The sequence below is a fragment of the Varanus komodoensis genome, unplaced genomic scaffold (genome assembly GCF_004798865.1).
Source record: "Varanus komodoensis strain SLA01 unplaced genomic scaffold, ASM479886v1 scaffold79, whole genome shotgun sequence".
Taxonomy (NCBI): Eukaryota; Metazoa; Chordata; class Lepidosauria; order Squamata; family Varanidae; genus Varanus; species Varanus komodoensis.
Genome location: NW_025336467.1, coordinates 518,687 through 545,074, shown reverse-complemented (window position 1 = coordinate 545,074; position 26,388 = coordinate 518,687). Strand labels below are relative to the sequence as shown.

At 48.9% G+C, this 26,388-nt stretch overlaps 1 protein-coding gene across 5 annotated transcripts in view; it reads right to left on the bottom strand.

The window, feature by feature from the left end:
• PALM (paralemmin) overlaps positions 1-26,388 on the bottom strand; it is a 50,880-nt gene that overhangs the window by 8,327 nt on the left and 16,165 nt on the right. For 3 of the 5 annotated variants that reach the window (XR_006416924.1, XM_044453530.1, XM_044453532.1), the window contains 6 exons: positions 14,957-15,005; positions 9,000-9,080; positions 8,648-8,775; positions 5,040-5,154; positions 4,236-4,257; positions 1,437-1,493 (listed from right to left, as the gene is read on the bottom strand). Coding sequence is in view for 4 of the 5 variants with exons in the window: in XM_044453530.1 (XP_044309465.1) it covers positions 1,437-1,493; positions 4,236-4,257; positions 5,040-5,154; positions 8,648-8,775; positions 9,000-9,080; positions 14,957-15,005 (452 nt within the window). In the remaining variant the exon portion in view is untranslated. The remainder of the gene's footprint in view (positions 1-1,436; positions 1,494-4,235; positions 4,258-5,039; positions 5,155-8,647; positions 8,776-8,999; positions 9,081-14,956; positions 15,006-26,388) is intronic. The other 2 variants (XM_044453533.1, XM_044453534.1) reach the window with 2 other exon arrangements.

Sequence of the window (26,388 nt, the reverse complement as noted above, 5' to 3'; positions counted from 1 at the left end):
GCTCCATGCCAAGGGAAGCGCCACCACTCTCGGTGGAGGGCCGGGATGCAGAGGGGGGCACCTGGTCTCCACGGCCACTGGGCATGGTCTGGCTTCTGCAGCTTTACACCTTGTGAGCTGGAATCTCCGCACACAGAAAGATTTTAGATATGGGGGACTGGCCCGTGGTAGGAGCTGTCCCCGGTGCTGAACGCCCCCCCCCCCGATCGGTTCGGCACTTTGGGCAGCGCCCGAAAGCTCAAAATGGACACTGCAGTGCCGTAAGACACCCTGCTGATGAAGAAGTCATCAGCCTTTTTGGCGGGGAAGATGGGACTTCTGCTGGAAAACCATCAGCTGTCAGGAAAAATAAGGGTTCAGTTCCCCACTATGTGATTGATTGATTGATTGATTGATTGCATTTGTATGCCACCCCATAGCCATGTGAAACGAACCATGTGTTGGTCAAAGGAACACAACATGCGGCTCCCCAAGTCCACTGCGTACAACTCCCATCAGCCCCAGACAGCAGTGGAGAAGGAGCATGGAACTTATGGGCCATGGAGTTGTGGTGAGTTTGCACGTCTGGCCACTCATCACAGCACAAAAGTGCAAGAGTTCACGTGTCACTTGATTCCACATCATGATCTCTTGCATTCGTTACTTCCTGTTAAAATGCATTGAGCAATGCTTTACGCACAACACATCAAGTAATTAGGATCTGAAATCAGAATAAAATTATGCCAGTCTAGTTATCTAAGGTGTTCCCATTAGATCCTGCAATTAAATTAGCAACATGCAAATCTATTTATCTCAAATTTCCTATTAGATTCTGTAGTTAGGCCAGAAAAAGAGCAACCAAATTTTCCAATTAGTTTCTGCAATTAGACTAAATAAACGAACCTCTGTGCACTTCAAATTTCCCATTAAATTCTGCACTTAGGAATGCTTAATTTCTTTAAAAGGAGAGGATGCTCCAAGAACGGAGATGATCTAGAAATTACACCAGCTAAGTCCTTTCGCCTGGAAATCTCATGTGTGCAAACAGTCGCGCTGCTCAGCAGGGAAAGGAAAGCACTCTGCACTTTCTCAGAGAAGCTGTCAACCACATTTCCCTTTCAAGCCATGGGATGGAGAAAAGAGGGTGGAGAAGCCCCAGCCCCAAAGCATGTCCTGGCCAAGTGGAATCCAGTGCGCAAATCTATTTTCAATGTGCGTGGCGTGGAAGCAGGCAATAAGCAGCTCAGCGCAGCAGTGACCGAAGACTTCTGGCAGCCAAAGGGGGCTTTGGGTCTCACAGGAAGCCCCCCACCGTCCGATTGCAGTGGGTTAAAGAGGCCTCGGAGGAAGCCTTTCCCCGAACGTGAGTCTGTGGCCCGAGCAGGCAAAGCGGCCAGCGGGGGCAGCCCTGGGGAGCAGCCGCGTCGGAGAAGTCCCCAGAGAGGTGCCCAACCTACCTGCCTTCCTCATGCCTTCAAGCCCTTTCACGGGGTGTTGGGAGACTTTGCTGTCCACTTCAGAGGAGGAAAAAAAAGAGGGGAGTTCTTGGTGGAACACCAAGGCTTGTTCCCAGCCTCGGCCCCGGCCTGCTCCTCCACGAAGCTCTGCTGCTTTCTCCCATGCCAAGACGGGCTCCGGGTGGGCCAGGGCAAGGCCCCTCCCTGGTGGACCGCCCTCCCCACCCCCATGGTCCCCGTGATCCCCTTCCCCACCCTGGCAGCAGAGAGCCAGCAGCAAGCCGCCCGGACAGCTCCCGGATGCCGCTTCTCCATTCTGCCATTATCTGGGCCAGAGGGAGAGCAGGGGCAATCGCGGACAGGGGCACAGTTCCGGGGGCCCTGGCCATGGGACCTGCTCTTCGGGAAGAGCTCCACACACAGCCTGTCCCTCGAGGCACTGCCTCACCGATCCGCAGGAGGGAGGACAAATGAGGGCGAGAGCTTGCACAAGACTTGCACCTTCTTAGTTATATTTCTACATGCAAATTTAGGAGGGAAACATGGTAATTTGATGACAATGCAAATGCAGCTCACCATCGCTGGTTGCCCTGGGTACCCCCTCAGCCTGCTACCACCAAGATGCTCACCGTTCGTGGGTCATTCCTGGTCCCCCTTGGTCCTTTGCTGTTAAACCTGGACTTGGACCACCCTTGAAACAGAGGACAGTGCTCTGACAAGCCTTCAGAGAGGACTGTCCTCTGTAGAGTTGGTCCGTGGACACCCCGTGCCATTCCCTCTGTCTCAAATGAAAGCACAGATAGAAGATGGTGGTGGATCCCACATGTTTTGGCCTTTGGTGTCTTGCCAGTCTATTGAGTCAGAGCAGCGCAGGGCCACAAGGCTGGTGGCCGGTTTGCAGGGGAAGCCATATGAGGAGAGACTGAGGGAACTGGGTCTCTTCAGCCTGGAGGAGAGGAGACTCAGAGGGATCTGTTGGCGACATACAGGCATGTGAGGGGGTGTCACACGGAGGTGGGTAGCGACCTGTTCTCCCCTGCAGAGGAGGGCAGGATGTGCTCCAACGAAGCCAAGCTCAGGGAGCCAAGGGTCAATTTGGATGCCAGGATGTCCTTCCTGACAGTTGGGACCCCGAGGGTGTGGAATGGTCTTCCAGGGGAGGTGACTGAGGCACCATCGGTGAGGGTGTTCAAGGATAGGCTGGACATGCACATGGTGGGCATGTCGTGAGCAGAGCTGGGGGTCAGACTAGATGGCCTGAGAGGTCCCTTCTGACTTGCTCTGTTTCTATGTTCCTATGTTACAGCAGAAGGAAGGATGGGGCTGAGAGTCTAAGGAAACGCTCTGTGGGAGACTGGAGAAGGGGCAGGGACTACCTCTCGGCAACACCTCCTTGCCACCTCCTTCTACAAACATCTGTCTGGACCTTAGGACTGCCTTCAAAAGCCCTCCACGGGGAGTCTCCACACTGGAGAAGGCAATTCTGCTAAGGAAAGTCAAAGGCAGAAGAAGAGATGGATGGACTCCCTCATGGAAGCTACAGCCCTATTATTCATTATAATTATTAAATTTCTATACTGCTCGATAGCTGCAGTGCCAGAGGCAGCCCTAGGGCTTTTTTCCCCTGCCGGCTCTGCAGATATTGCTAGGAAAAATTTGGTTTTGTGGGCCATGACCTAAGATAGAAGGACTTCTTGAGGACAACAGGGTGTCCCACAGAGAGACCAGGATAATGTTTTTTGGCAGGAGCTCTGCAAAGCTTATCCTCAGGGCTTTAAAACAACTCCTGAGGCAGGGGGTCAAAGTTCAGCGCTTACTACCAAGCCAAGCATTCCAGTGAAGAACACGGGGGGCAAGATCTCAGGCATGGATCTGAGTCCACTACAGGGAAATGTGGCAGGGAAGATTCAGCACTCATGAACTTGAAGGTCACCGCACTGATGCAAAAGTGCGGGAAACAAATAGGATGAACTCGGCATCATAATATAAGGCTGCAAGGCTCATCCGAAAGGAGGGATGTGACACATGGCTTCCTGGGGTTCTTGTTTAAAAGGAACAGACTCAGCAGGAAGGCGGTTGTCGGCGAGTGATGGAGAGAAGCCGGGGCACAGCAGCGAAAATGGAGCCGGCCTGGACTGAATTACAAGATCTGTGAGATCGCCTCCACCTCTACAGTGCTATGATTTTTCTTTCTTTCCAGCATTTTGCGGCTCTTCCAAGACCGCCGTCATGCATCCGCGAGGGAAGCACAGAGCAGAACGGATGGGATCGCCCACGAAACTGCCTTACGGTGTCATGGGTGCAGGGTTTTGCTTTTGCACCGGCGCATAGCTCTGGGCGTGCCCTCAGAAAAACCCCACCTTCAGAGAGCCTTGGGACACGCATACGTGCAAATTGCACAGGGCTGTTTTCATTTACGGGGAGAGCAGAGGACTAGTTTATGGACGTGCAAATGGACACCAGTAACTCGGTGGGGAAAATCCTTCGGTCGACAGAAGCTGGTTGATCTGCACTTCTTCAGTTTCAGAACGGAGTTTGGAGAATCGTTTTCCTTAAACCAGGATTTAAAAGGATCCACATTTAGGGAATGGAAACCCACAGGAAAATAAAGCAGGAGAATGGAGCTGCAGGAACCCCACATTTCAGAATGGCTGAGAAGATTCTGGAAAGGGGCCTACATTAAAAACAACAACCACTCTCCCATTTTGAATATTGCCAAAGAAAGAGAGCTGTTTCTGCCATTCTAGGTGTTTTAGTAAGAGTTAGGATTTCTTTAAAAAGATGAATGTTGGCACCTACCTTTGGCTGCACCCATTGGCAGCTGTGGAAAGACAAGCAAACACATATTAAGAATACAAAGCAGGAGGAATTACTGATAATCTCATGGAGATTCCTGATGCCACACAAAACATTTTCCATCATTTCCCCTCCTCATTTCAGGATACAGTCTCTTTCTCCACCTGAAGCGACGCATAGCAATGTTTTATATCATTGATTGATTTTTTATAAGCTGTCCTGAGGCTTGGGCAAAGGACGGGTTAGAAATATTTTAAATAAATAAATATCAGTGCGTGTGGGGAAGAACTTTCTGGGGGGCTAAACTGGGGGAAAAACTGGTAAAAGCCCATGCACAGAAACAGTTTGCAAAAGCTTGGGGCCCTGCCGTGGCATATTTCAAGGGGGCCAAATCACAGACCCTTTGTTTCCTGGCTTTTGTTCTTGTTTCCCCTGCTGTTCTAAGAAGTTGAAGGAGTTACTACTAATGCAATTCCTCTACTGCCCAAGAGCAGAAGCTTTCTGGGACGCTTGAAAGAATTGCTCAATCCTCCCCTGTGTTTTCATACTGGCAGGAGGCACTTTAGCTGAAATAGGCTGGCATTCTGGCCCCGCCCCTCTGCCTTTGGCCCCACCCACCCAGGAATGTGCCCCCCATCTCTGAAATGGAAGGGGGCCCTCAGACTCCAGGGGGTTAAACACTCCAGCTTAGGCATGTTGGCTAGACAGTGGGCACCCTGTCCCCACTTCCAGGGAATGCCGGGTGGTCTATCTGGACATCTCCCCCTGAGCTAAGTGAAGCTGAGAAAGAGAGAGAAATCTGCTGACCGTCGGCAGGTAAATGAACTTTTCTTCGTCAAATTCCTCCTCTGAGGTCTCCGAGTTCTCTTTGTTGGAGGATTCCGAAGTCCCATTCTCCAGTTCCCCAATCTCTTTCTCCAGCCTGGCACGAGAGGAGAATTAGCTGGCTAGAACCGGAAGGGGCCTGCCTTTTAAAGCGAGAATTCAAGCCCCAAAAGCCAGAATTCGAACCCAAATTGTCCTCCACCCACCCCCAGGTGGTATAGTACAGACAGGGGCAGCCTGGGGGGGTCCCAACCATGCCTACACTTGATACCATATTTTTCCTCTGCCATTCAATGCTTTCTAGCATTCTCATTCACCCAGGCCAAGAAGAGAGCAGAACAAACGAGAAAAAAAATCCAGTGTAGCTTGGAGCCTGTACTATTCTCTTTCATGCTGTGTGGGGTTTAAAAACAAACAAACAAGCCCTGTGACTTGATTTTCTAAATATTTCTGTTGCTTTCTGTTAACCGCACACAGCTTGAAGACTGAATACTAGGGCCCCGACGTCATAGGAACAGGATAGCAAGGGTCTACCCAGACCCCGGAGTATACTCAAACTCGGTACAAACTCAGTTTTCAACGTGTATTTGTCACATTTAAATCCTGCCTTCCTTCCAAGGAACTCAAGGTGGGACATGTGATTCCCTCCATGGGGGACTCTCTCCATTTTATCCTCACAACAGCCCTGCAAGGTAGGTTAGGTTGAGAATTCACGGCAGGCCCTAAGTCACCACTGATCTTATGGCCAAGTGTGGACTAGAACGTGGATCTCCTGAGTCCTGGGCATGATGGGAGTTGTATTCTGCAGGCGAGCAACAGTTTAAGGAAGGCTATTTTATAAGGGTTAAGGGTTCGGGCCGTTGAGAAGGCTGTTTTTTATGGCTGAAAAAAATTACATCATGAATAAGAATCAACTCAGAAGTAAGTCCCATGGAGTTCACTGGGGTTTACCCCCCATCAAGCATGCATAACATTGCAACTCAACTTTTAAACATGCATTCATGAGTTTGGAATGAGCGATTTTACCCGAGACATCTTTCAGTTAATAAAAATACACATTGAACCTCTTTAATTGCAGATCTGGAGCAATATTATCTCACGTTGATTAGTTCTGTTATAGAAACGCTTTTCACTGTTGCCCAACGCTCAGCCTCTTTCGGTTTTACATCTGATGGCGCGGCTCAGAGCTGCGAGGCATCCATGCTGGCAGGACAGAACCAAACCAGATTTGCCATGCAGGCTTTATTTATCTCGCTTTTACTTCTTCGGTCCCTGCCTCTCTCCAAAGAGATGGGAGTGTAGAATAGGGTTCACTCTGTTGTTTTTGGCAGCAACCCTGCGAGGACTTTTAGGATGTGTGGCCCAAGACACCAGAGAGCTGGGAACCCCAAGGGTCATGGGCGTAAGTCCATCAGCACCGGCTCTTGGAATTTTATTCTGGGGTTTCAAATGAGGAGGCTGCCTTGTCGAACTGCTTGGAATTGAACTAGGGACCCACTCGCTGCTGGAGCTGGCTGTTCTGCAGGCTAGTGGGGACATCCAGGGCAGCCCACAAACCGCTCTCGCGAACGAGACTCCTGCCCAGCTGCAGAGGACGTGCTGAGCACTGTGTGTGGGTGGCTGGGCGGGTCCCGTGACTTTTAGCGGAGATGATGAGCAACTCTGCAGCTCTGCTGGTCCCCATTCCTTTTCGTTTTTGCAAGGAGAGTAACTTGCCGTTCCAAATATAGATAGAAAGAATACTATTCAGTGCAAGATTCAGACTAGCTAGCACACTCCTTTCCATGACAAGATACCCGAAAATTAGCTTTTCAATCTGTCATAATGATTTCTCCCTCTCTGCAGATCTTGAGGGCTTGGCAGGGATAAAACTATATTCCAAAGAAAGACTGATAGATAAAGAACTTTAATCTGTGGATGATTTATTAGATGTTTTAAATTGTTTTAAATTGCTGTCAGCCGTCCTGAGATATTTATATAAAGGACGGCATACAACAGCTTTTCATAAATAAATAAACTAACTTCCTTTGTAATTCTCTTTTGGCCTTCTTGGATCCCTAGTGCTTCGTAGGGATGGCTAGCCAGCTCGTTGTGAAGCACCCCGGATCAGACCCTCACCCCCCCAGTCTATTCAGCCCTCATCTTCAGCTTGCACTGCAATCAAAAGAGTCAAGGGGAATCCATATGCTTGTTCAGAGATTACTACTTGGAGGGCAATTTTACGCCTGGGAGTTGAAGGGATGGATTCTGTCGAATGGAATAGCCTTTCGCTTATTGTTCTCTTCTTAGCTGGCTTCTCCAGACCCTACGCTCCAGCTGGGCCTCAACCTCGGTGCTTGTCGAAATCATTTGGGGCCAGTGGGGTTGGCCTGGGAGTTGGGCACAGGTCCTTTATTGAGCCCTTCAGTCCCCATGGTGCTGCCAGTTATCTTTCAGCTTAACCAACCTCACTAGGTTATCAGAATAAAATGGAGGTATGCATAAACTCAAGCTAGCCTGAGTTTATGGCTGACTTTCAAAAGTTTCTATAAAATGATTACTTCTGCTGGAAGCATTTTATTTAAAAAGCAAACATTAATGATAAGAGTGTGCCTTATATCTCATATTTGGAGTAAACTGAGCACTGCTGACCAATCAGGGCAATGTACTGCAGTTCCCTTGAGTAATGCTCAATATACTCCAGATCACAATGAATAAAACCCCATGGAGTACTGCTAATGCTGGAAACTTAGGAGGGAGAGTTTCAAGTTGGCTATCTTTATTACCAAAAAATCTTGCCAATGCCACCCCCTTGCTTAAAGACAACGCACAATTGGTAGAAATGTAAGGATGCTGACAGAACACAGGAGCAATGAGGGCCAGTGTGGCATAGTGAGTAAAAACATAGGACTGAGTCTCAGGTGATCTCGATTCTATTCTCCGCTCAGCCATGGAAACGTGGTGACTTTAGACCACCCAGACTCTCAGCCCAGCCTGCCTCACAAGGTTGTTGTTGAGAGGATAAGAGTGGGAGCAGGAAGAGGAGAAGGATGTAAGGTTCATTGAGCACTTAAAAAGGAGGGATAAATATCTAATATTTTTTTAAATCGGTCTTTCCTATAGTGGCCAACCAGGGGGCTCTTGGATGCCCAGGAGCAGGGCAGACTGCTGCAGGACTCTCAGGTCCATGTTCCCCATGGAAGGTATGCAGAGTCCTATGATACAGAGCACAGCCTTTGGCCATCAATAGTAGGAGCCACCGAAAACATGAATTGGCCCGATTCCCTTTTAAAGCCCCTCCCACTTAGCAGCCACCCACCCATCCGCCTTGTGGTAGGGAGTTCCATAGTTTAACAATCTGCTGCTTCCTCATCAAATGTCCCAGGCAGACCCCAACTTAAAACACATGGGGGTCTTCAATACGGGATCCCGGTGCCCACGGACAAGCCGGTTTTCTTTTGACTTCCCCAACTTGGGTTCCTGGAAAAGAAGTGCTTTGTAGCTCAGCTGACTGAAGTGACGGCGGGCTTTTTGTGAGAGTGCCCCTGGCAAGCTGCGCAAATTCCAAACAGGTGCTCCAGCTCCTAAAACCGAGGACCCCTCCCTCTTACCTTTCGATGACTTCTTCCAGCTCCTTGACTTTCAGATTCTCCTCCTCCATCTGCTTCTTCATGGCTTCTCCTTCTTCATCGGTGGAAGGAGCCCCTTCCATCAGCCATCTTTCCCTCAGAGTCTTAGACTTGAAGGTGAGGTAGAGGAAAGAAAAAAGCAACTTATTTCTCTCCAAACAGGGCATTTTATTTTTTAACTGGCCCAGATGAGGGGTCCTCTCTCAGTGTGGAAGTTTGCACTTTAATAAAAATCCCCCTGACTTTTCTGTGATTTCCCTCAGGCTCACCGAGACAAACACACCTTTGCACCTTTGAAAAGACCTGTTTCGGGTATAAATGCTACTTTTTATACCTTCAGATGCTGCAGCTGGCGCCTATCATGATCAAGCTCATGGCGCTTATTTTCAATCTCATCCTCACGCCTCCTTTTTTCCTGAAAGCACAGAAAGGGGACAGAAAGCAGAAAAATGAGCCATGTCCCAAACTGAGTGGAATTGCGTGAGTTGCAATGGATTCTATGAAAATGAACATAACGTTAGGAAGCTTGAAGATTCAGAATTCCAGAGGGAATGTCGCATTTTTTTGGCAGTCTTTCCTTCCAAAGATAAAGAGCAGCTGCAAGTGTATTTTAAACTGGAAGATCTGTCTTTTAAAAGCAAATTTAATATTTTGTCAAGAATTAATGCAGAAGGAGCTTTGCTTAGTTAATATCAGGCCTCTCTGGCCAAGGATGACTGGTCCTTTAATCAACAGGTACCTCTCAACAAAGGTGAAAGTGGGACAACAGTGCCACCTAGTGCCAGCTAGAGAACTAACCCCACCAGGCACTTCATTACCCTTCAGTGCTGTTCAATGTACACCTGAACCCAAGCAGAGAGAAGATGGGATAACAGCCTTGGAGGAAATAATAATAATAATAATAATAATAATAATAATAATAATAATAATAATAATTTCATGGAGCTATTTCTCCCTACAACTCCAGTGGAGCATGAGAGCCAGTTCCTAGTTTCTCAAGGTGAGATGAACCAGAAGTGACTCCAGAAACCAACTTGTGGTTCTTGATTTAGCAGTAGAATTGTTGCAATTGCTCCTTAGAGATGAAAAAGGTACTTTGCAGACCCTTCAAGATAATTGAATAATAGAATACAGATTTCCTGGGGATTCCTCAGGCTTCTGAGTTCCAAGTTTTAGATCAAGGCTGATTGGAATCTGTTATCTGTCTAGAACCCTATGGGGGATGTGGGGGGGTCACAGCCTTTGAACACACCTCCTTTGCAATCCAAGTTAGCCACTGAATTGCAGAGGCCTCCCTTCAACTAGGAAGGATCCAGGACCAGCAATGAAACACACGTCTTCTGCCCCTCAAACCTCTAGCTAGGGGTGTATGGATTTTGTTTTGCGGACAATCTTTTCTTCTGTCATTTCAGGGCTGGGTTTTATTTTATTCCATTTTATTTTGGATGCCCAATCCCTTTATTCCACTTGTGCAAACATGCATGAGCACACAATACAGTACATAGAAACATAGAAACAGAGCAAGTCAGAAGGGGTCTCCCGGGCCATCTAGTCTGACCCCGGCTCCAGCCGGCTTCACTCATGACATGCCCTCCATGTGCATGTTCAGCCATTCCATGAACACCCTCACTGATGGGGCCTCAGCCACCTCCTGTGAAAGCCCATTCCATACCTTCGGGGTTCTAACAGTCAGGAAGGACTTCTTGGCATCCAAGTGGAACCTTGGCTCCCTGAGCTTTGCTCTGCAGGGGAGAACAGGTCTCTGCCCACCTCCATGTGACACCCCCTCACACACCTGCATGTCGCCAACAGGTCCCCTCTGAGTCTCCTCTCCTCCAGGCTGAAGAGGCCCAGTTCCCTCCGTCTCGTCTCATACGGCTTCCCCTGCAAACCAGCCGCCAACCTTGTGGCCCTGCGCTGCACTGACTCCAACCTGGCTATATCCCTCTGCTTTTGGTCTGTCAGCCAAGCCCTAATCCACCGGACAGTGCTTTGGTGTATCCCAAAACTCCTCAGTTCCTCCACCAGGATATCATGGGGCACTTTGTCAAAGGCCTTCTGAAATCCAGGTATACCACATCCACTGCATCCCCTCCATCCAGCCACCTCGAAACCTTGTCATACAATTCCACAAGGTTTGTCTGGCAGGACCTGTTTTTGCGGAAGCCGTGCTGGTTGGCCGCCAGCCTCCCTTCCCTATCTAGCATCACCAGATCTCTCTCTGTTATGAGCCTTTCCATTGTCTTTCTTATAATGGACGTAAGGCTAACAGGTCTATAATTCCCCATGTCCCTTCTACTACCCTTTCTGAAAATTGGGACCACTGATGCCACCCTCCAGTCCTCTGGAACTTCACCCGTTCTCCACGAGGCCTCAAAAATGGAGGCCAGCGGGCATGAGAGAATCCCTGCCAACTCTCTAGGTACTCTCAGGTGTAACCCATCGTGGCCTGGTGCCTTTGTAATGTCCAGTGCCCTGAGGAGCCCCTCGACTTCAAGGGGGGTGACTATAGTCTGTGCCCCCAAGTCCCCAGCCCCATCTAATCTCCTATGCGGATCTCCCCCGTCCTGCTTTGGGGAGAACAGAGGCAGAATCGTCATTCAGCATCTGTGCCTGTTCCCTGAGCTGGATCTGAGGCACTGGCTCTCCCTCCTTGATGAGTGCTCCCAGTACATCTGCATGCACTTATGGGCATCGATGCTAACACATCTTAGCACAAGTGGAAAGTTGCACCAGCGTAAACACACCTGTCCGCAAGGGCTCATCTGCTGCATGGGGCAGACCACTGCCCCATCCGTCAGCCATCCCAGAGCTGGCGTGGTGCTGGCGGCATTGGCATGGGCGCCCGGACGATCGGGGCTGGTCAGGACTGACTTTGAACCAGTCAGCCACTCTCGGCCCAGGTTGCACGTCCGGGTGGCCAGGGCTTAATTTTCAACCCCCTCCCGGTTTCCTCAGTGGAATTTTAATTTCATTAGAGTGGATGGAAACATGGCCCCTTTCACTCCAAGGGAAGATGGACAATGCCTTCTTTTGTTTGCATTTCATTCCTGCCCTCATTTCGAAAGGGAAATCGGACATGAAGCAACGCAGGAAGCATCCTTGGGCAGAACGGCAGCTGAAATTCACTCCCAAATGTAAACAATAAAGGATTCTTATTCACGGCTGGCCCGGCTGAAGGGTTGCCAGAGTTGTTCACCCTCCCGGAGAATCGTGCTTGTATTTGTACGCCTGACCGCTCCAGGGCAGGCTGTCCAGCCTCAGCCGAATCTCCTTTACTGGCTTGGGGTATGGTGAAAACTGCGGGCAGTGGAGCCTTGTTTCCAGCTCCCTTCGTTCGATGCTTATGGTTGTCAGAAGTGTATCTGTCCTATTTTGTAGCATATTAAACAGTGTATTAACCTCCCCACTGTGTTCAGCAAAGCTGCAGCGGCCTGCAAACAGATGTCATGCGAGCCATGTGCGAGTCGCCAGAATGCTCTTGAGGGGTACCCAATTCACCCCAAAACTTGTGGAACAAAGGCCTGCTGGTCTTGGCTGACAGCCTCGCACAGGGAAACATGCAGTCTTCTAGGGGCAGGCCTGGCTGTGCCCTTTCAGAGTTTAGCTGCTGCTCTCTGGATGTGCCCGGCTGCACACTGGCTGGGGATGATGGGAACTGTAGTCCAACACATCTGGAGGGCAACAGATTGCAGAAGGCTGGACTATAGCCTGGGCTTTCATGTCCAGTTTTTTAATTAAGAGGACCTATCTTGTTTCCTTTTTAAAAAATGCTGTTTCTGTCCAAAAAGTCTAATACTCCTTTCACTCGCTTTGAAAGTGGGTGGTATTTCAGATCATCTCCTCTCCTAGAAAAAAATTAATTTTCTGATAGTACAACCTATCGCCCCAGGAAAATGTGTTCTGATTGTCACACTGACCAACTGGCATGCCCACTAGACAAAAACAAACCTTGAATTGCATTCTTTGAGGCAGTAAGAGCTCCAACCCAAGAAACATGATTCATTTCCAGCTTTCTGTGGGAACGAGTCAAGGTTTCCTTGGAAGTGGAATGGAGGAGTTCTGGACTGCTCTTCGGACAATCGCAGTGCTGCCAAGCAGTGCTCTTTTTCTTTCTCTCTTGTTTGGAAAATGCTTTCAGCTGGTAAAAATCGCTTCCCTCCCCCGAACTCTTCCGGACCTCAGGCAACATTTGCAGACCTTCACATTTCATGTGCCTCCTTCGATGTCTCCTGGGATGGGGAGCCCACCTGTGTGGATTTCTTGGTGCAAACAATTCCAGCCAGGATGCCCAGACCAAATTTCACTTTGCCCCCAAACAGTCCATTCCGTTGGGCAGGGCCCGTATCCCCCGAAGGGGAGCAGCTTGCTGGCAAGTCAGGAGAAGGCTTCCGGGTGCCATACTGCAGGGGTGTAAGCAGTGCTTGGGTGGGGGAAAGCTGTGAGTATTCCTGAGAGTTAGAACCCCTGAGATATGGAGTGGGCTTCCACAGGAGGTGGTTGAGGCCCCATCGGTGTGGGTGTTCAAGGATAGGTCGGACATGCACATGGTGGGCATGTCATGAGTGGAGCCTGTTGGAACTGGGGTCAGACTAAATGGCCCGGGAGACCCCTTCTGACTTGCTCTGTTTCTCTGTTTCATTCCCTGTATTTCTTCTAAGCAGCCAAGGTTCAATTTAAATGCTAGGAAGTCCTTCCTGACATTTAGGACCCCGAGGGTGTGGAAGCCCCCGGGAGGAGGTTGAAGCCCCATCGGTGCGGGTGTTCAAGGACAGGCTGGACATCCACATGGTGGGCATGTCGTGAGCGGAGCCGGCTGGTGCCGGGGTCAGACTAGATGGCCCGGGACTGAGTAGCATGCAATTCTGTTCTTGTTTAGATAGAAAAAAGGACTAAATTCCCAGGATTCCTCAGTTAGCAATGGCTGGGTAGGGCATGCTGGGAGTTTAGGGCTTTCCTTTGTCCAAACATAGGCTTCCATCCGTAGTCCCTGCTTCAAATTTTGCTTCTAGTGCCTTGGGGTTGGCTGGGAACCAGCCCCATAAGTGTCCTTTCCCATCACTGCCATCACCAGCCATCTCTTCCTCCTCTTCATCTTCATCATGGCCTCCTCCTTCGACAGGTAGAGAGGGGATGAGGCTGTGCTATCTCCTGCACTTTCTCAGCATTGTGTATTTGCACCTCACCTTTTTTCCACCAAGGTGCTTTGCAGGATGCCTCTATGCATTTTATTGTCACAACAACCCTACAGGGTAGGCCCAGCCAAGAGTCAGTGATTCCCACAGCCCGGGCCAGAAAGGAAAGACCATGAACAAGGAGGTTCCAGCAGGGAAGAGAAACAAGGGAGAGAACAAGACTGGCTTAATACTGGAATTAATTTTAGAAACCCTCCTAGAAAGTGAACCAGATCAGGTGGGCTTGTGGGAGGAAAGAAATGGATGGCATGAACCTGTCCCATCTCCCGACAGGAGGAATTCTACTTCTGCAGGTCCAAGGGAAGGATCGCTTTTCCAAGTAGCAGCAAAAGCGGCCCGCAGCAAACATGTCAGGGAACGTATAAACCTTCTCTTTGGGAATTGGCTTCAAAAAGGTGAGGCCACGGAGTCCTGGGGGCTCAAAACTGCTTTCCGGGGAGCCCATCTGGCATCCAGTTTGGGGATGAAGCGATCCTGCTGCACCTGTGTGGTGGGTTTGGAGGGGGGCTCAGGACTGTGCCACCTGAAGCACACTTACTACCACCAAAGAAGATCCTAGGGCTGGAGGGGAACTCAAAGGACATCTAGTCTGACCCTTGGCTAGCTGCAGGCAATCCAGAGCTAGGGTGTCAAAGGCTGTGAAGACCTGCACCACCTGAAGGTCACCTGTGGCAGTCAAAACATCACATTTTTGCTCCTGCTTTCAACTCCATCATCTCATGCAAGGAGCAACTAATTCTGGCAATAATAGCAGGTGAGGTTAATAATGCTTGGATTGCACACTTTGGAGGAAGGGACGGGAGTGGACAGGTGTGCTCAAACCATTGGGGGGCCGAGCCACAGATCAGGAAATCGCCAGTTCAGATTTTCCTTTCTGCTGCGGCCTCGTGGCCTTAGGGAGAGGAGAGTGCTCCCACTCAGCCTCGTCAGTGCGATCATCCCATACAGCGGAGAGTAACTGACTCAACTTTTGGGTTTGTGGTGAGGGCTACAGCTCCATTATGCACGGGAAGTACTTGGAACATTTTCCAGCATGCTGCGGAAGGTTAAGCGAGGGATGCCACACTGCAGCGATCCAGTGGAACAAGTGACTTACCGCGATCACTTGGATCCTCTCCTGTTGAATTTTGCAGGTCTTGATGGTCCTGCAAGAAAGATGGTGGGAGAGTAGTAGGTGCAGGAGTCCCTGGCTGCCTCCCACCACCCCCTGCCATGCTCTGTTCCATCCCCGGAGGGGGGCATTGAGGCTGCCACAGTCCAGCGCACTTTGGGAAGGGAGTCCCATCGAACTAAATGGGGCTTACTTCCGATTAAAATCAGTCTTGCCGCAAAATTCAGGCTTAAATTGAAGAAAGTAGGGAAAAGCACTAGGCCACTCAGGTATGACCTAAATCCTATCCCTGATGAATATACAGGAGAGACAAAGACAGAGAGATATGATGCCAGAAGATGAGCCCCTCAGTCGGAAGGTGTCCAATGTGCTATTGGGGAAGAGCAGAGGGCTAGTACTAGTAGCACCAGAAAGAGTGAAGCGACTGGGTCAAAGCTGAAAGGACACTCAGTTGCCGATGTGTCTTGTGGTGAAAGGAGAGCCCGATGCTGCAAAGATCTATACTCCATAGGAACCTGGAATGTAAGATCCATGAATCAAGGCAAGCTGGACGTGGTCAAACAAGATGACAAGACTGAACATCAACATCTTGGGAATCAGCGAACTAAAATGGACAGGAATGGGTGGATTTAATTCAGGTGACTATCAGGTATACTACTGCAGGCATGAATCCCTCCCAAGAAATGGAGTAGCCTTCATAGTCAATAAAGAGTAGGAAAAGCAGTCCTGGGATACAATCTCCAAAATGACAGAGTGATCTCAGTTCGAATCCAAGGCAAAACATTCAGCATCACAGGAGTCCAAGTTGATGCCCCAACCACTGGTGCTGGAGAGGCTGAAGTTGACCGGTTCTATGAAGGCCTACAACACCTTCTAGAATTAACACCCAAAAATGATGTCCTCATCATCATGGGGGATTGGAATGCTAAAGGAGGAAGCCAAAAGATAACTGGAATAACAGGCAAGGTTGGCCTTGGAGTACAAAATGAAGCAGGGCACAGGCTGGCAGAATTTTGTCAAGTGAACACGCTGGTCATAGCAAACACTCTTTTCCAACAACCCAAAAGACGATTCTACACAAGGACCTTACCAGATGGTCAACACAGAAATCAGATTGACTATGTGCTCTGCAGCCAAAGATGGAGAAGCTCTATACAGTCAGTGAAAACAAGACCAGGAGCCGAGTGTGGCTCAGATCATGAGCTTCATCTTGCAAAATTCAGGCTTAAATTGAAGGAAGTAGGGAAAAGCACTAGGCCACTCAGGTATGACCTAAATCATATCCCTGATGAATATACAGTAGAGGTGACAAATAGATTTAAGGAATTAGATCTGATAGACAGAGTGCCTGAAGAACTACGGACGGAGGTTCGCAACATTGTACAAGAGGTAGCAACTAAAATCATCCCATAGAAAAAGAAATGCAAGAAAGCAAAATGGCTGTCTGAGGAAGCTTTACAAATCGCTGAGGAAAGAAGGGAAGTGAAAGGCAAGGGAGAAAGAGAAAGATACACCCAACTGAATGCAGAATTCCAGAGAATAGCTAGAAGAGGTAAGAATGCCTTCTTCAATGAACAGTGCAAAGCAGGGGCCCTCAAACTTTTTTACCTGGGGGCCAGTTGAAAGGTGCTGGTGCTGGGCCGTGGCCCAGAAAGGTGGTGCCGGTGGTGAGTGAGGGCCGGGGGCACGGTGCGTGGCAAGGAGCAGGCAGGCTCGTGCGGTGAGGTGAGGTGTGGGCAGGCAGGCGCACGAGGCAGCGGCTTGCTCGCTTGGAAATCGTTTTCTCCGAGTGAGCAAACCACTGCCTCCCCACGTGTGGGGCGAGGTGGGCAGTGGTGGGCTCACGCATTGGCGCAGGCGCACATGTGGCGGTTCCAGATGGGCATGGAGGGCCGGATCCGGCCCCTGGGCCGTAGTTTGAGGACCCATGGTGTAAAGAAATGGAAGAAAACAATAGAATAGGGAAGACTAGAGATCTCTTCAAGAAAATTGGAGATATGAAGGGAAGGTTTCATGCAAAGATGGGAATGATAAAGGACGAAAATGGCAGGGACCTAACAGAGGCAGAAGAGATTAAGAAGAGGAGGCAAGATTACGCAGAAGAACTATTCAAGAAAGTTCTTAATGTCCCTGAAAACCACAATGGGGTGGTCACTGACCTCGAGCCAGACATCCTGGAATGTGAAGTCAAATGGGCCTTAGGAAGTCTGAGCAACAACAAAGCTAGTGGAGGTGACAGTATTCCAGCTGAGCTATGCAAAATCTTAAAAGACGATGCAGTTAAAGTGCTACACTCAATATGCCTGCAAATTTGGAAAACTCCACAGGGGCCACAGGATTGGAAAAGGTCAGTTTACATTCCAATTCCAAAGAAGGGCAATGCCAAAGAATGTTTGAACTACCGCACCGTTGCACTCATTTCACATGCTAGCAAAGTGATGCTCAAAACCCTACAAGCTGGGCTCCAGCAGTATGTGGACCGAGAACTAGCAGAAGTACAGGCAGGGTTCCGAAGAGGCAGAGGAACTAGAGATCAAATTGCCAACATACGCTGGATCATGGAGGAAGCTAGGGAGTTCCAGAAAAACATCTGCTTCATTGACTATGCTAAAGACTTTGATTGTGTGGATCACAACAAATTGTGGCAAGTTCTTAAAGAAATGGGAGTCCCAGACTATCTTATTTGTCTCTTGAGGAACCTATATGCGGGTCAAGAAGCAACAGTGAGAACTGGACACAGAACCACTGATTGGTTCAAAATTGAGAAAGGAGTTTGGCAAGGCTGCATACTGTCGCCCTGCCTATTTAACTTATATGCAGAGCACATCATGCGAAAGGCAGGTCTAGATGAATCACCAGTTGGAATCAAGATTGCTGGGAGAAATATCAACAACCTCAGATATGCAGATGGTACCACTCTCATGGCAGAAAGTGAAGAGGAACTAAAGAGCTTCTTGATGCGGGTGAAGGAGGAAAGCACAAAAGTTGGCTTGAAACTCAACATTAAGAAAACTGAGATCATGGCATCCAGTGCTCTCACTTCCTGGCAAATAGATGGGGAAGAAATGGAGGTAGTGACAGATTTTATTTTCCTGGGCTCCAAGATCACCACAGATGGGGACTGCAGCCAAGAAATTAAAAGACACTTGCTCCTTGGGAGGAAAGCTATGGCAAATCTAGACAGCATACTAAAAAGCAGAGATATCACCTTGCTGACAAAAGTTCATATGGTCAGAGCGATGGTTTTCCCAGTTGCAATGTATGTCTGTGAAAGGTGGACCATAAGGAAGGCTGAGCGCCCAAGAATTGAGGTCTTTGGATTGTGGTGCTGGAGGAGATTCCTGCGAGTCCCTTGGACTGCAAGGCGATCAACCCTGACTATTCTTTAAAAGGCCAGATCCTGAAGATGAAACTCAGATACTTTGGCCACCTGATGAGAAGGAAGGACTCCCTGGAGAAGTCACTGATGCTGGGGACGATGGAAGGCCAAAGGGGAAGGGCATGGCAGGGCTTGAGGTGGCTGGGTGGGGTCACTGAAGCAGTTGGTGTGAGCTTAGCTGGACTCCGGGGGATGGTGGAAGACAGGAAGGCCTGGAGGAATGTTGTCCATGGGGTCACAATGGGTTCACAACTAACAACAACAACAAAATCAATCTACCAGCAGCAGCAACCTAGATTAGGCATCTCTTTCCAAAAAGGAGCTAAGGGCTCTCATGCCAAGGCTGAAAACAGGAGTTAAAACCATTTAAAACAGTGAGAAAACAATGCATAATGCACCATTGTATCAAAGCAGCTTCTCAGAGCGACATCTTAAACCAGCCCTCCAGAGCAGTAGGGTTACCACTCCCATGGTTCACAGCCAACATAGCCACAATGGCTGGGGATGCTAGGCTTTGTAGCTCAACACCACTGTTTTCAACACAACATGCATGCTGGGAGATGTAGACCTTTTTTCTGTGGAAACACACACCAGATACTGCTCTTAAAATATGAAACCAAGAAGCACTTATATGAAGAGTCAACAGCATTACTTCAAATACCTGCACAATACCTGGTCTGAGAAAGCTTTTATGGAGTGGATTCCAGAAAAGCTGGCCATGTAAAGCGGTTCAAAACAAGTTCATACCTCCAGCTGCCCTTTATTTGAAAAGGTCAGGTTTGCTTTTTCCTACTTTCAGTTTTTTAAAATCTCCTGTTATTCTTACGGTGCGAATGTTTGTCAGCAGTTCTCAAAAAAACAAAACAACAACAAACGCTATACAATCCTTCCCCTCTGCACTGGCCAAAGTCAGGGTGCCTCCCATGGAGCTGTTAAAGGTGGAGTGTCCGGGTGTCCTCCTTTAGCAAAGACAGTCCTCTTTGAAGGGCTGCAGGGACTGTGTTCCACCTTGAAGGGGCCCAGCATAAAGAGAACGGGAGACTGAGGAGAACACATGGGCCCCAGGCCACAAGCCTTCCACGTGCTCCTCGTTGTTACTTTTCCCCCCAGGTGATGAGCCCAAAGAGGCTCACGCACCCCGTTTTATCCTCACACAACAACCCTGTGAGGTAGGCTGGGCTGAGCGGGAGCGGCTGGCCTAAATTCACCGGGTGAGCTTCATAGCCAAGTGGGAACCAAGACCTCCCTGTTCCCCCGATTCCCCCGTCCAACATAATCGCCAGCGCACTGGCGCTCATTAGGCGGGGAAGTATTGGATTTCCATTATTCTGTACTGGATGATGGGAGTAAATTCTTTATTCCTGATTTTGTGCTGATACAAGCTTTTACAAATTGCTGCTCCCCCCCCCCACTTATTTCAGTGATGCAATGCCTCTTTTTGGGCAGTTGCCTGATGCCCACTCTACCAAGTGTGTCTGAAAAAAAGGAGACCTGATCCAGCACTAACAACGTGGCTGAATGTGCAGACGTGGACGCTGCTTTTTTTGCAGTGGCTGCTGCTGAGTGGAGCTTTGCCTTGACTAGCTCCCATTTGACCCCAGCCCAGCGGAGGCTGAGATGCCGAAGTGACGGACCTCCTAATTTGATCCTGCTCTGATTCTGAGCTTTCGAGGAGCTATCCGTGGTCCTGAGCACATTTCCCCATATGCAAGTCCAGGCAAGGAGCTCTCCAGGCGCTTTGGAGAAGGTAGGCCAGGTCCCACCTGTGGAGCCATGCATGGAGTTCCCAGCAAATCTGCTGAATCTGAGCTCACCCCCCAGGCTCATGGACCCCTGTACCTGACGCTGCTTGTACGGGGCGCACCCCATGGTGCAGCTGAATAATGAATAAGGCACCTCCTCATGAGTAGGGAATCAGGAAGGCTGGCAAAGCATTATGCTCAGCTGAGCTCTGACATTTGTTGAAAAAGCACGTGGGGCTTTGCTCTGGTTATCATCCCGTTTCTATGCCAAGAACTTTCCCCTGAAATCTCAGCTGCCTCCCCATCTTGCCCTGGCTGCTTCTCCAGAGACAACATTCCTGAATAATGCCGACATTGGAGAGTGACCATAACTCTTCCGGCCTTGACCATCAGCTATCTGGCAATTATTTAGCTCGGGGAACAAGCATGTTTGTCTGACATGTTCAGGTTCAAATTCTTTGCATTCTGTTCTGGAATCAGTAGCATTCTCTGCATCCTTATTGAAAAAACTTCCAAGCAAAACTCTCGCCCATCTCTGCTCTCGAGAGCCTAGTTCTGCCAAAAGAGCCTTTCCCAGGGAAAGCCTGCTGAACAAACCGGAGCAAGTGAACACACATAATCTGACAGAATTGGAGCATCACGCCCTCACTCTGCAAAGAGATAATTTTTTCTTAAAGCGGAAGTTGTTTCTTCCGTTTTGGAAGAGTGCTTCTGTCTTAAGTCCCATGCAGACACATGCAACAGGATAAGAGAAAATGGTTTTGTGTTGGTTTACTGGCAATGTATTGTTATCTTTCCCCTCCTTTGCTTCTTAAAACTTCCTGGCTGGCTCTGTTATTGTTTACAATTTTTAAAAAATCAATAAATCCGTTGCCAAAATGGTCCCATGTAGGAACACGGTGCCATAGGAGGGCTTTGCAAATCTGTTGGACTCACAGAAAGACCAATAAGTCGGTCCTTGATTTGGCCAATCAAGCCAAAATTTGCCCAGGAAACCAAATAACAAAATGGAAGCTGCTGTACTTTGGGGACTTTCTGAGAAAGCCTGGAGAAGAGAATCCTGCTAGGGAAAATTGAAACAAAGGAAAAGGAAGAGGAAGAAGAGGAGGAGGGAAGAGGAGGAGGAAATGGAAGAGGAAGAAGAGGAGGAGGAAGAAGAAGAGGAGGAGGAGGAGGAAGAAGAAGAGGAGGAAGTAGAAGAGGAGGAGGAAGAAGAAGAGGAGGAGGAAGGAGGAAGAGGAGAAGGAGGAGGAAGTAGAAGAGGAGGAGGAGGAAGTAGAAGGAGAAGAAGAGGAGGAGGAGGAAGATGAGGAGGAAGTGGAAGAAAAGGAGGAGGAGGAGGAAGAGGAGGAGGAGAAAGAAGAAGAGGAGGAGGAGGAAGAGGAGGAGGAGAAGGAGAAAGAAGAAGAAGAGGAGGAGGAAGAGGAGGAGGAGGAAGATGAGGAGGAAGTAGAAGAAGAGGAGGAAGTGGAGGAGGAGGGGGAAGCAGAGGAGCAGGAGGAAGAAGAGGAAGAGAGGGAGGGAGGAGGAGGAAGAGGAAGAAGAAGAGGAGCAGGAGGAAGAGGAGGACGTCATAGAAGAAGACGAGAGGGGAGGGGGGACCCACTGAGAGATGGATCGATTCCGAGAAGGAAGCCGCTGCGTGGCGTTGACGAAAGCTGAGCGGGGCCGCCACGGACAGCAGGCAAGTGTGCCGGATGCCCATCCATCAAGTCACCGGAAGCCAGAGGCACATGGTGCAAACACAACCGTCGATGCATGGAGGATCCCGAAAGTACCCCTGCTTCTCCCCGCTCTCATTTTTTTCTAAAACAACCGGATATTTGCACAGGAGGGTAACAAATGCATTACATCCCAAGAAAGGGGTGTTTTCAGAAGCCATCCATGTACCATGGAAGAACCGGAGGGCAATTCTGGGGGTCTCCCTGCATTTCACAATGAACCGGATAGAACGGGTGGGAAATTTACCATGTTTTCCTTCCCTGCTTCTTGAACCCTAACCCTTCCCTGCCCCATCACTGCACGTTTTGTTGCTAAAAACAGACACGGCTTCCTCCATATTTCTGGTCTCTTCCTACGCTGCATTGTTTTTGTGCCAGCTGGCCGACAAGGACCAGGCCTGCTTCTGTGAACTCTGATGCCAAGCAAGGAGAGCGCTGCCCAGAGGTGCTGTGGCATGCTTTAAATAATAAATAAATAAAATCAGGACTAGGCGTCAGCTTTGGACCTGACACGGGTCCCTGCAAGTGGAAATGCCATTGGAGAGACCCTTTCAAAAGCCGGCCATGCCAGGATGCAGAACAACTGATAGGAACATCCACCTTCAGTTCTACTGTTCTATGATTCTGCAACATTTGGTGTTTGCAAACATTCCAGCTGCTGATAAGACAAGCCTGAAAGAATGCTAAGGTCCAAAGGGCTTGATCCGAGAGGAAGGAGAAGGACCAACGGAACTGTGACTTGGGGCAAGAGAAGACACAGAGAAAAAAAAACAGGAGGTGGGAATGCATAGCTGAACTGGGGGAATGCAAGCCCTGAAAGCCCCTGACACTGTTGGGATTTAAAAAAGGAATGAAAATTCAGACGCTAGGTCCTGGGAAAGGCTTTTCACTGCTGGAGGGCTCCTGCAGGTCAGAATGTACCATGTGCAGGACTGTGGAAGGACGCCCTAGGATGGATGAACTGGGAAGAAAGTGGGCAAGCGAGCACAGATTGCCGGATTGGGCAGAGTGCGTCGTGGTGGAGGATGTTAGATCTGGGCAGTACGCACAGATCAGGGACTCTGAGAGTTGCACAAACAACAAAGAATTAATTCTTTTACTGCTCTCTGCATAATTGTAGGGGGTTGAAGAAGATGGGACATGGATTTCATTTACTGAGCTTTTTAAAATGAGACCTCCTTTGGGAATTAATTGTTCCTCACTCACAGCTGCTTTTCCAGGTACCGTAGAAAATATCACTGTCCGTTGCAAGTTTGGTTTTTCGAAGCAATTTTGCAGGGGCCAGAGAAAATCCAGTAGTCATGAAAGCGAAACAAAGTGCTAGTCCCAGCTAGTGTCATTGTGTCTTCCTGCTCTACCACAGTGCGGCCTAGTGGTTATGCAAGAATGTATGGAAAAGAAAACCGGTGTTGATCCCCCAAAGAAACCAAAAGTAGTTAGGGAGTAGAATAGTTAGTTCTTTGGGTGAAGGCTTTTAAAGGCTGCTTTTCCCAACTAATAGTTTGTACTATAACTCATGGCATTCTTCCCAGCATGGGAGTTGGAGTCCAAAGCAACTGGAGGGCAGAAGTGTGCCAGCTTTTAAACTAAATTTTAAATTAAAATTTTTAATTTTAAAATTTTGGGAACAAGAGGTTCTGGGGCTCAGGGCTGACCTCTAGTGGAAAAGGTGGGGGGCTGGACTGGGATTACTCACTGATGAATGAAGAACACTCTGCTCATGCTCTGCCTCACCCTTCCTCAGTACCACTCTACATACCGTGCAGAATTCCAAGCATTTTGGATATTCAGTTGTGCATTGGCCAGTGTTTTTACTCTCCAGCATTTCATCCTGTTTCCTCAAATCATTCTGACAACATTTGGGAAGATTATTAAAAGTGTGTCTACCAAAACCTGGCCAAAACTCGTTTCAGAGCTTTCTAAATTTTATACCCCCACCCCTGCTTGACTGATATGAGGCCTGTCTTTTATTAAAAAGAACGAGTAGATCTGGGCACCTTTGCAAAACTTCAGGTCTCAGAGTTCTTGGAAGAAGGGATTTTAAAATGTGCAAGCAATATCACAGACCCAACTGATGCTGTGTATTGCCGAATTACCTGAAAATTAGCCAAAACTGAAAATGTTTAGTAACACAACCACAGGGGGGGAAATTTGAAGTAGTTTCCTCAATGGTTTTGCAAAGGTTCTGTCGTTCTGACAGGATCAGTCTCTTCATCTAAGATGACATTTTCAGGTGACATTTACAGAATGCTTTTGCTGTGTCCACGTTGCGGACCACCAAGGAACTTGGAGAAACAGAGGGCCATGTTGTGGCTGTGTGTAGGCACAAAACCTACACATGCTGAATCTATGCTGCATCCTGATGGATTCCCAAGTGTCCCACGACCTCTGTTTACTAGAGAGCAGAGATCTGTAATGAGAGGCACAGACCTGGCCACGTGGTCTGTGCTTGCTCCACCCCAGGATGGGTAGATCACACAATCCTGGCTCTAATGGATGCCTGCAGGGAATAGAGATTCCCAATATAGACAGAGATGGGAAGAGTCAGTGGGGGCTGGGAAGGGGATGGCTGGGCAGGGCAGCGGAATTTACTGATTTTCCTGTTTTTTTAAGAACCTGGGCATGGCATGGCAAAAGACTCTCTCAGGAGTTGCATCAAGACTGCTTTGCTAATGAGGAAAGGGTTACCTGTGCGTATGCAGCAAAAGCCCAGAAATCTAGGGGATTCCGCATGCATCGAATCCACTTTGGAAACAGGAAGATATGGTTCTGATCTCCCAAACCAGGAAGAAATTCGGACATGACCAGTTTCAGAAATGCCTCTGCTTATGAGACCTGACTTCCAGTCTTCTTACATTACACTGGCCTCCTCTAATGTGTTGCTCTCTAGATGCTTTGGACTCTGATTCCTATCAACCCCAGCTGCTATGCCCAATGCTTGGGATCTCTGGAGGGGTAGTCCTATTACATCCCCCCACCCCCAACCCCAACCCCAGCTAGCATAGCTACAGTTTCCCCAGACAGCTGTCCTCCAGAAGTACTGGACTATTCCACCATGTCTGACTGGGGATGATGGGACATGTAGTCCAACCGCTTGCTTTGGGTTTAAAAGCTTCTTTAAACAATTGGCTAGCTGATTGGCTGGAGAAATGGGAGTTGGCTTAGATTTAAAGATGTACTTAAATTTTTATAAATTGATTTGAATATGATTACAGAATGTTAAAAAGATATTTTACAGGGGGCTGACCCAGGACGTCTGATGTATTTGATGATTGATGTTTTTTAGTTTTTAGTTTAAAATTTTAATAAAATCTTTAATAAAAACGATTGGCTAGCAGAGGACCCCTGTCACTCAATGGGGAGCAAGTTCCAAAAATCAGGAGCCAACATGGAAAAGGCCCTGCTAAGGGACAGGGTGTCCTCTCTTTGTAGGGCTTCCCGGAAGCCAACAGGGCACAGAATTCAAAACTCCTTTCTTTGCTGTTGACTCCATTAGCTTAACAGATTTTTATTTTTATTGTTGCTTTGACTTTTAGTCGTTTTAGTGACATTTGTATACAGCTCTGATTTGGTAAGGCAGGCTGGTTAGTAAACATTTTCAGTCAGCCTGTGAAATAAGTCAGCTCAAGATTCAATCAATCAGTCTGTTGGGGGGGGGGGGGTCGTCTCTCCTTATGTCCTTATCAAAGCCTTCTCTGACCTGCCTCCCCCCTTCAGATGTGGGACCTACAGACCCCATCATCCCCAGCCAGCACAGCCCACAGCCCCCTTGATAGGCACTGCATTCCAGCCCCTCTAGAAAGACCCCAGCTTGGAGAAGAAAGACTTACGGGAACAGAGCCATCCATTTTTTCAAAAATCCCAGCACAGCTAACTAAATGCCTGTCTCGGAGGACCAGACATCGAGAAGACAGATGCGGGAATGGGGAATCCTCTCAGAGCCACCTGCTGGCGTCCTGGCCTGCTCCCGCTGCACCCTTCTTTGAAGTCCGGCCATTGCCTTTAGAAAGTAGGTGAAGCTGCACCTTCTCCTTTGAGCATGCGTCTCGCCGGAGAGGAGCAGCTGTTCGCTGGACCTGCTTGTGAGTCCCTCGTAGTGCCTCCCTGCTTGGCATGAGCAACACGAACAACAACACAACACGGCTGAATGCTCAGCGCGCACACACCCGCTGCCTTCTCCTTCCGCTCAGCTTTTCCGCTGAACTCTGGCTCGCTGAGTTCATTGCTGCCGTGTCCCCGCCAAAGTTCAGAGGACCCGTAAAAGATCACCCTGGGAGATTCAGCTCGGGAGATTTCCTGTGGGCATTTATGTTTTAACGTTCAGAAAAGGGGGTGGGGCAGAGACACCCCCGCCCCCCTGCCCACTTTTGCCCCTGCATCAAGAAGCTGCGCAGAAGAGTTTACTGCCCAGCAGAGGAAATGGAATAGATAAAATTAATGATTGCCGAATACCCAAAGAGCAGACTCGTGCGAGATGCACCAATGGCTCCAACTGACAGTTCCCTGGAACTGCAGATTTTGACTTCATCCATCAGCCAGACAAGCGAACAAAGATGCAGCCACTGGGAACCTGCA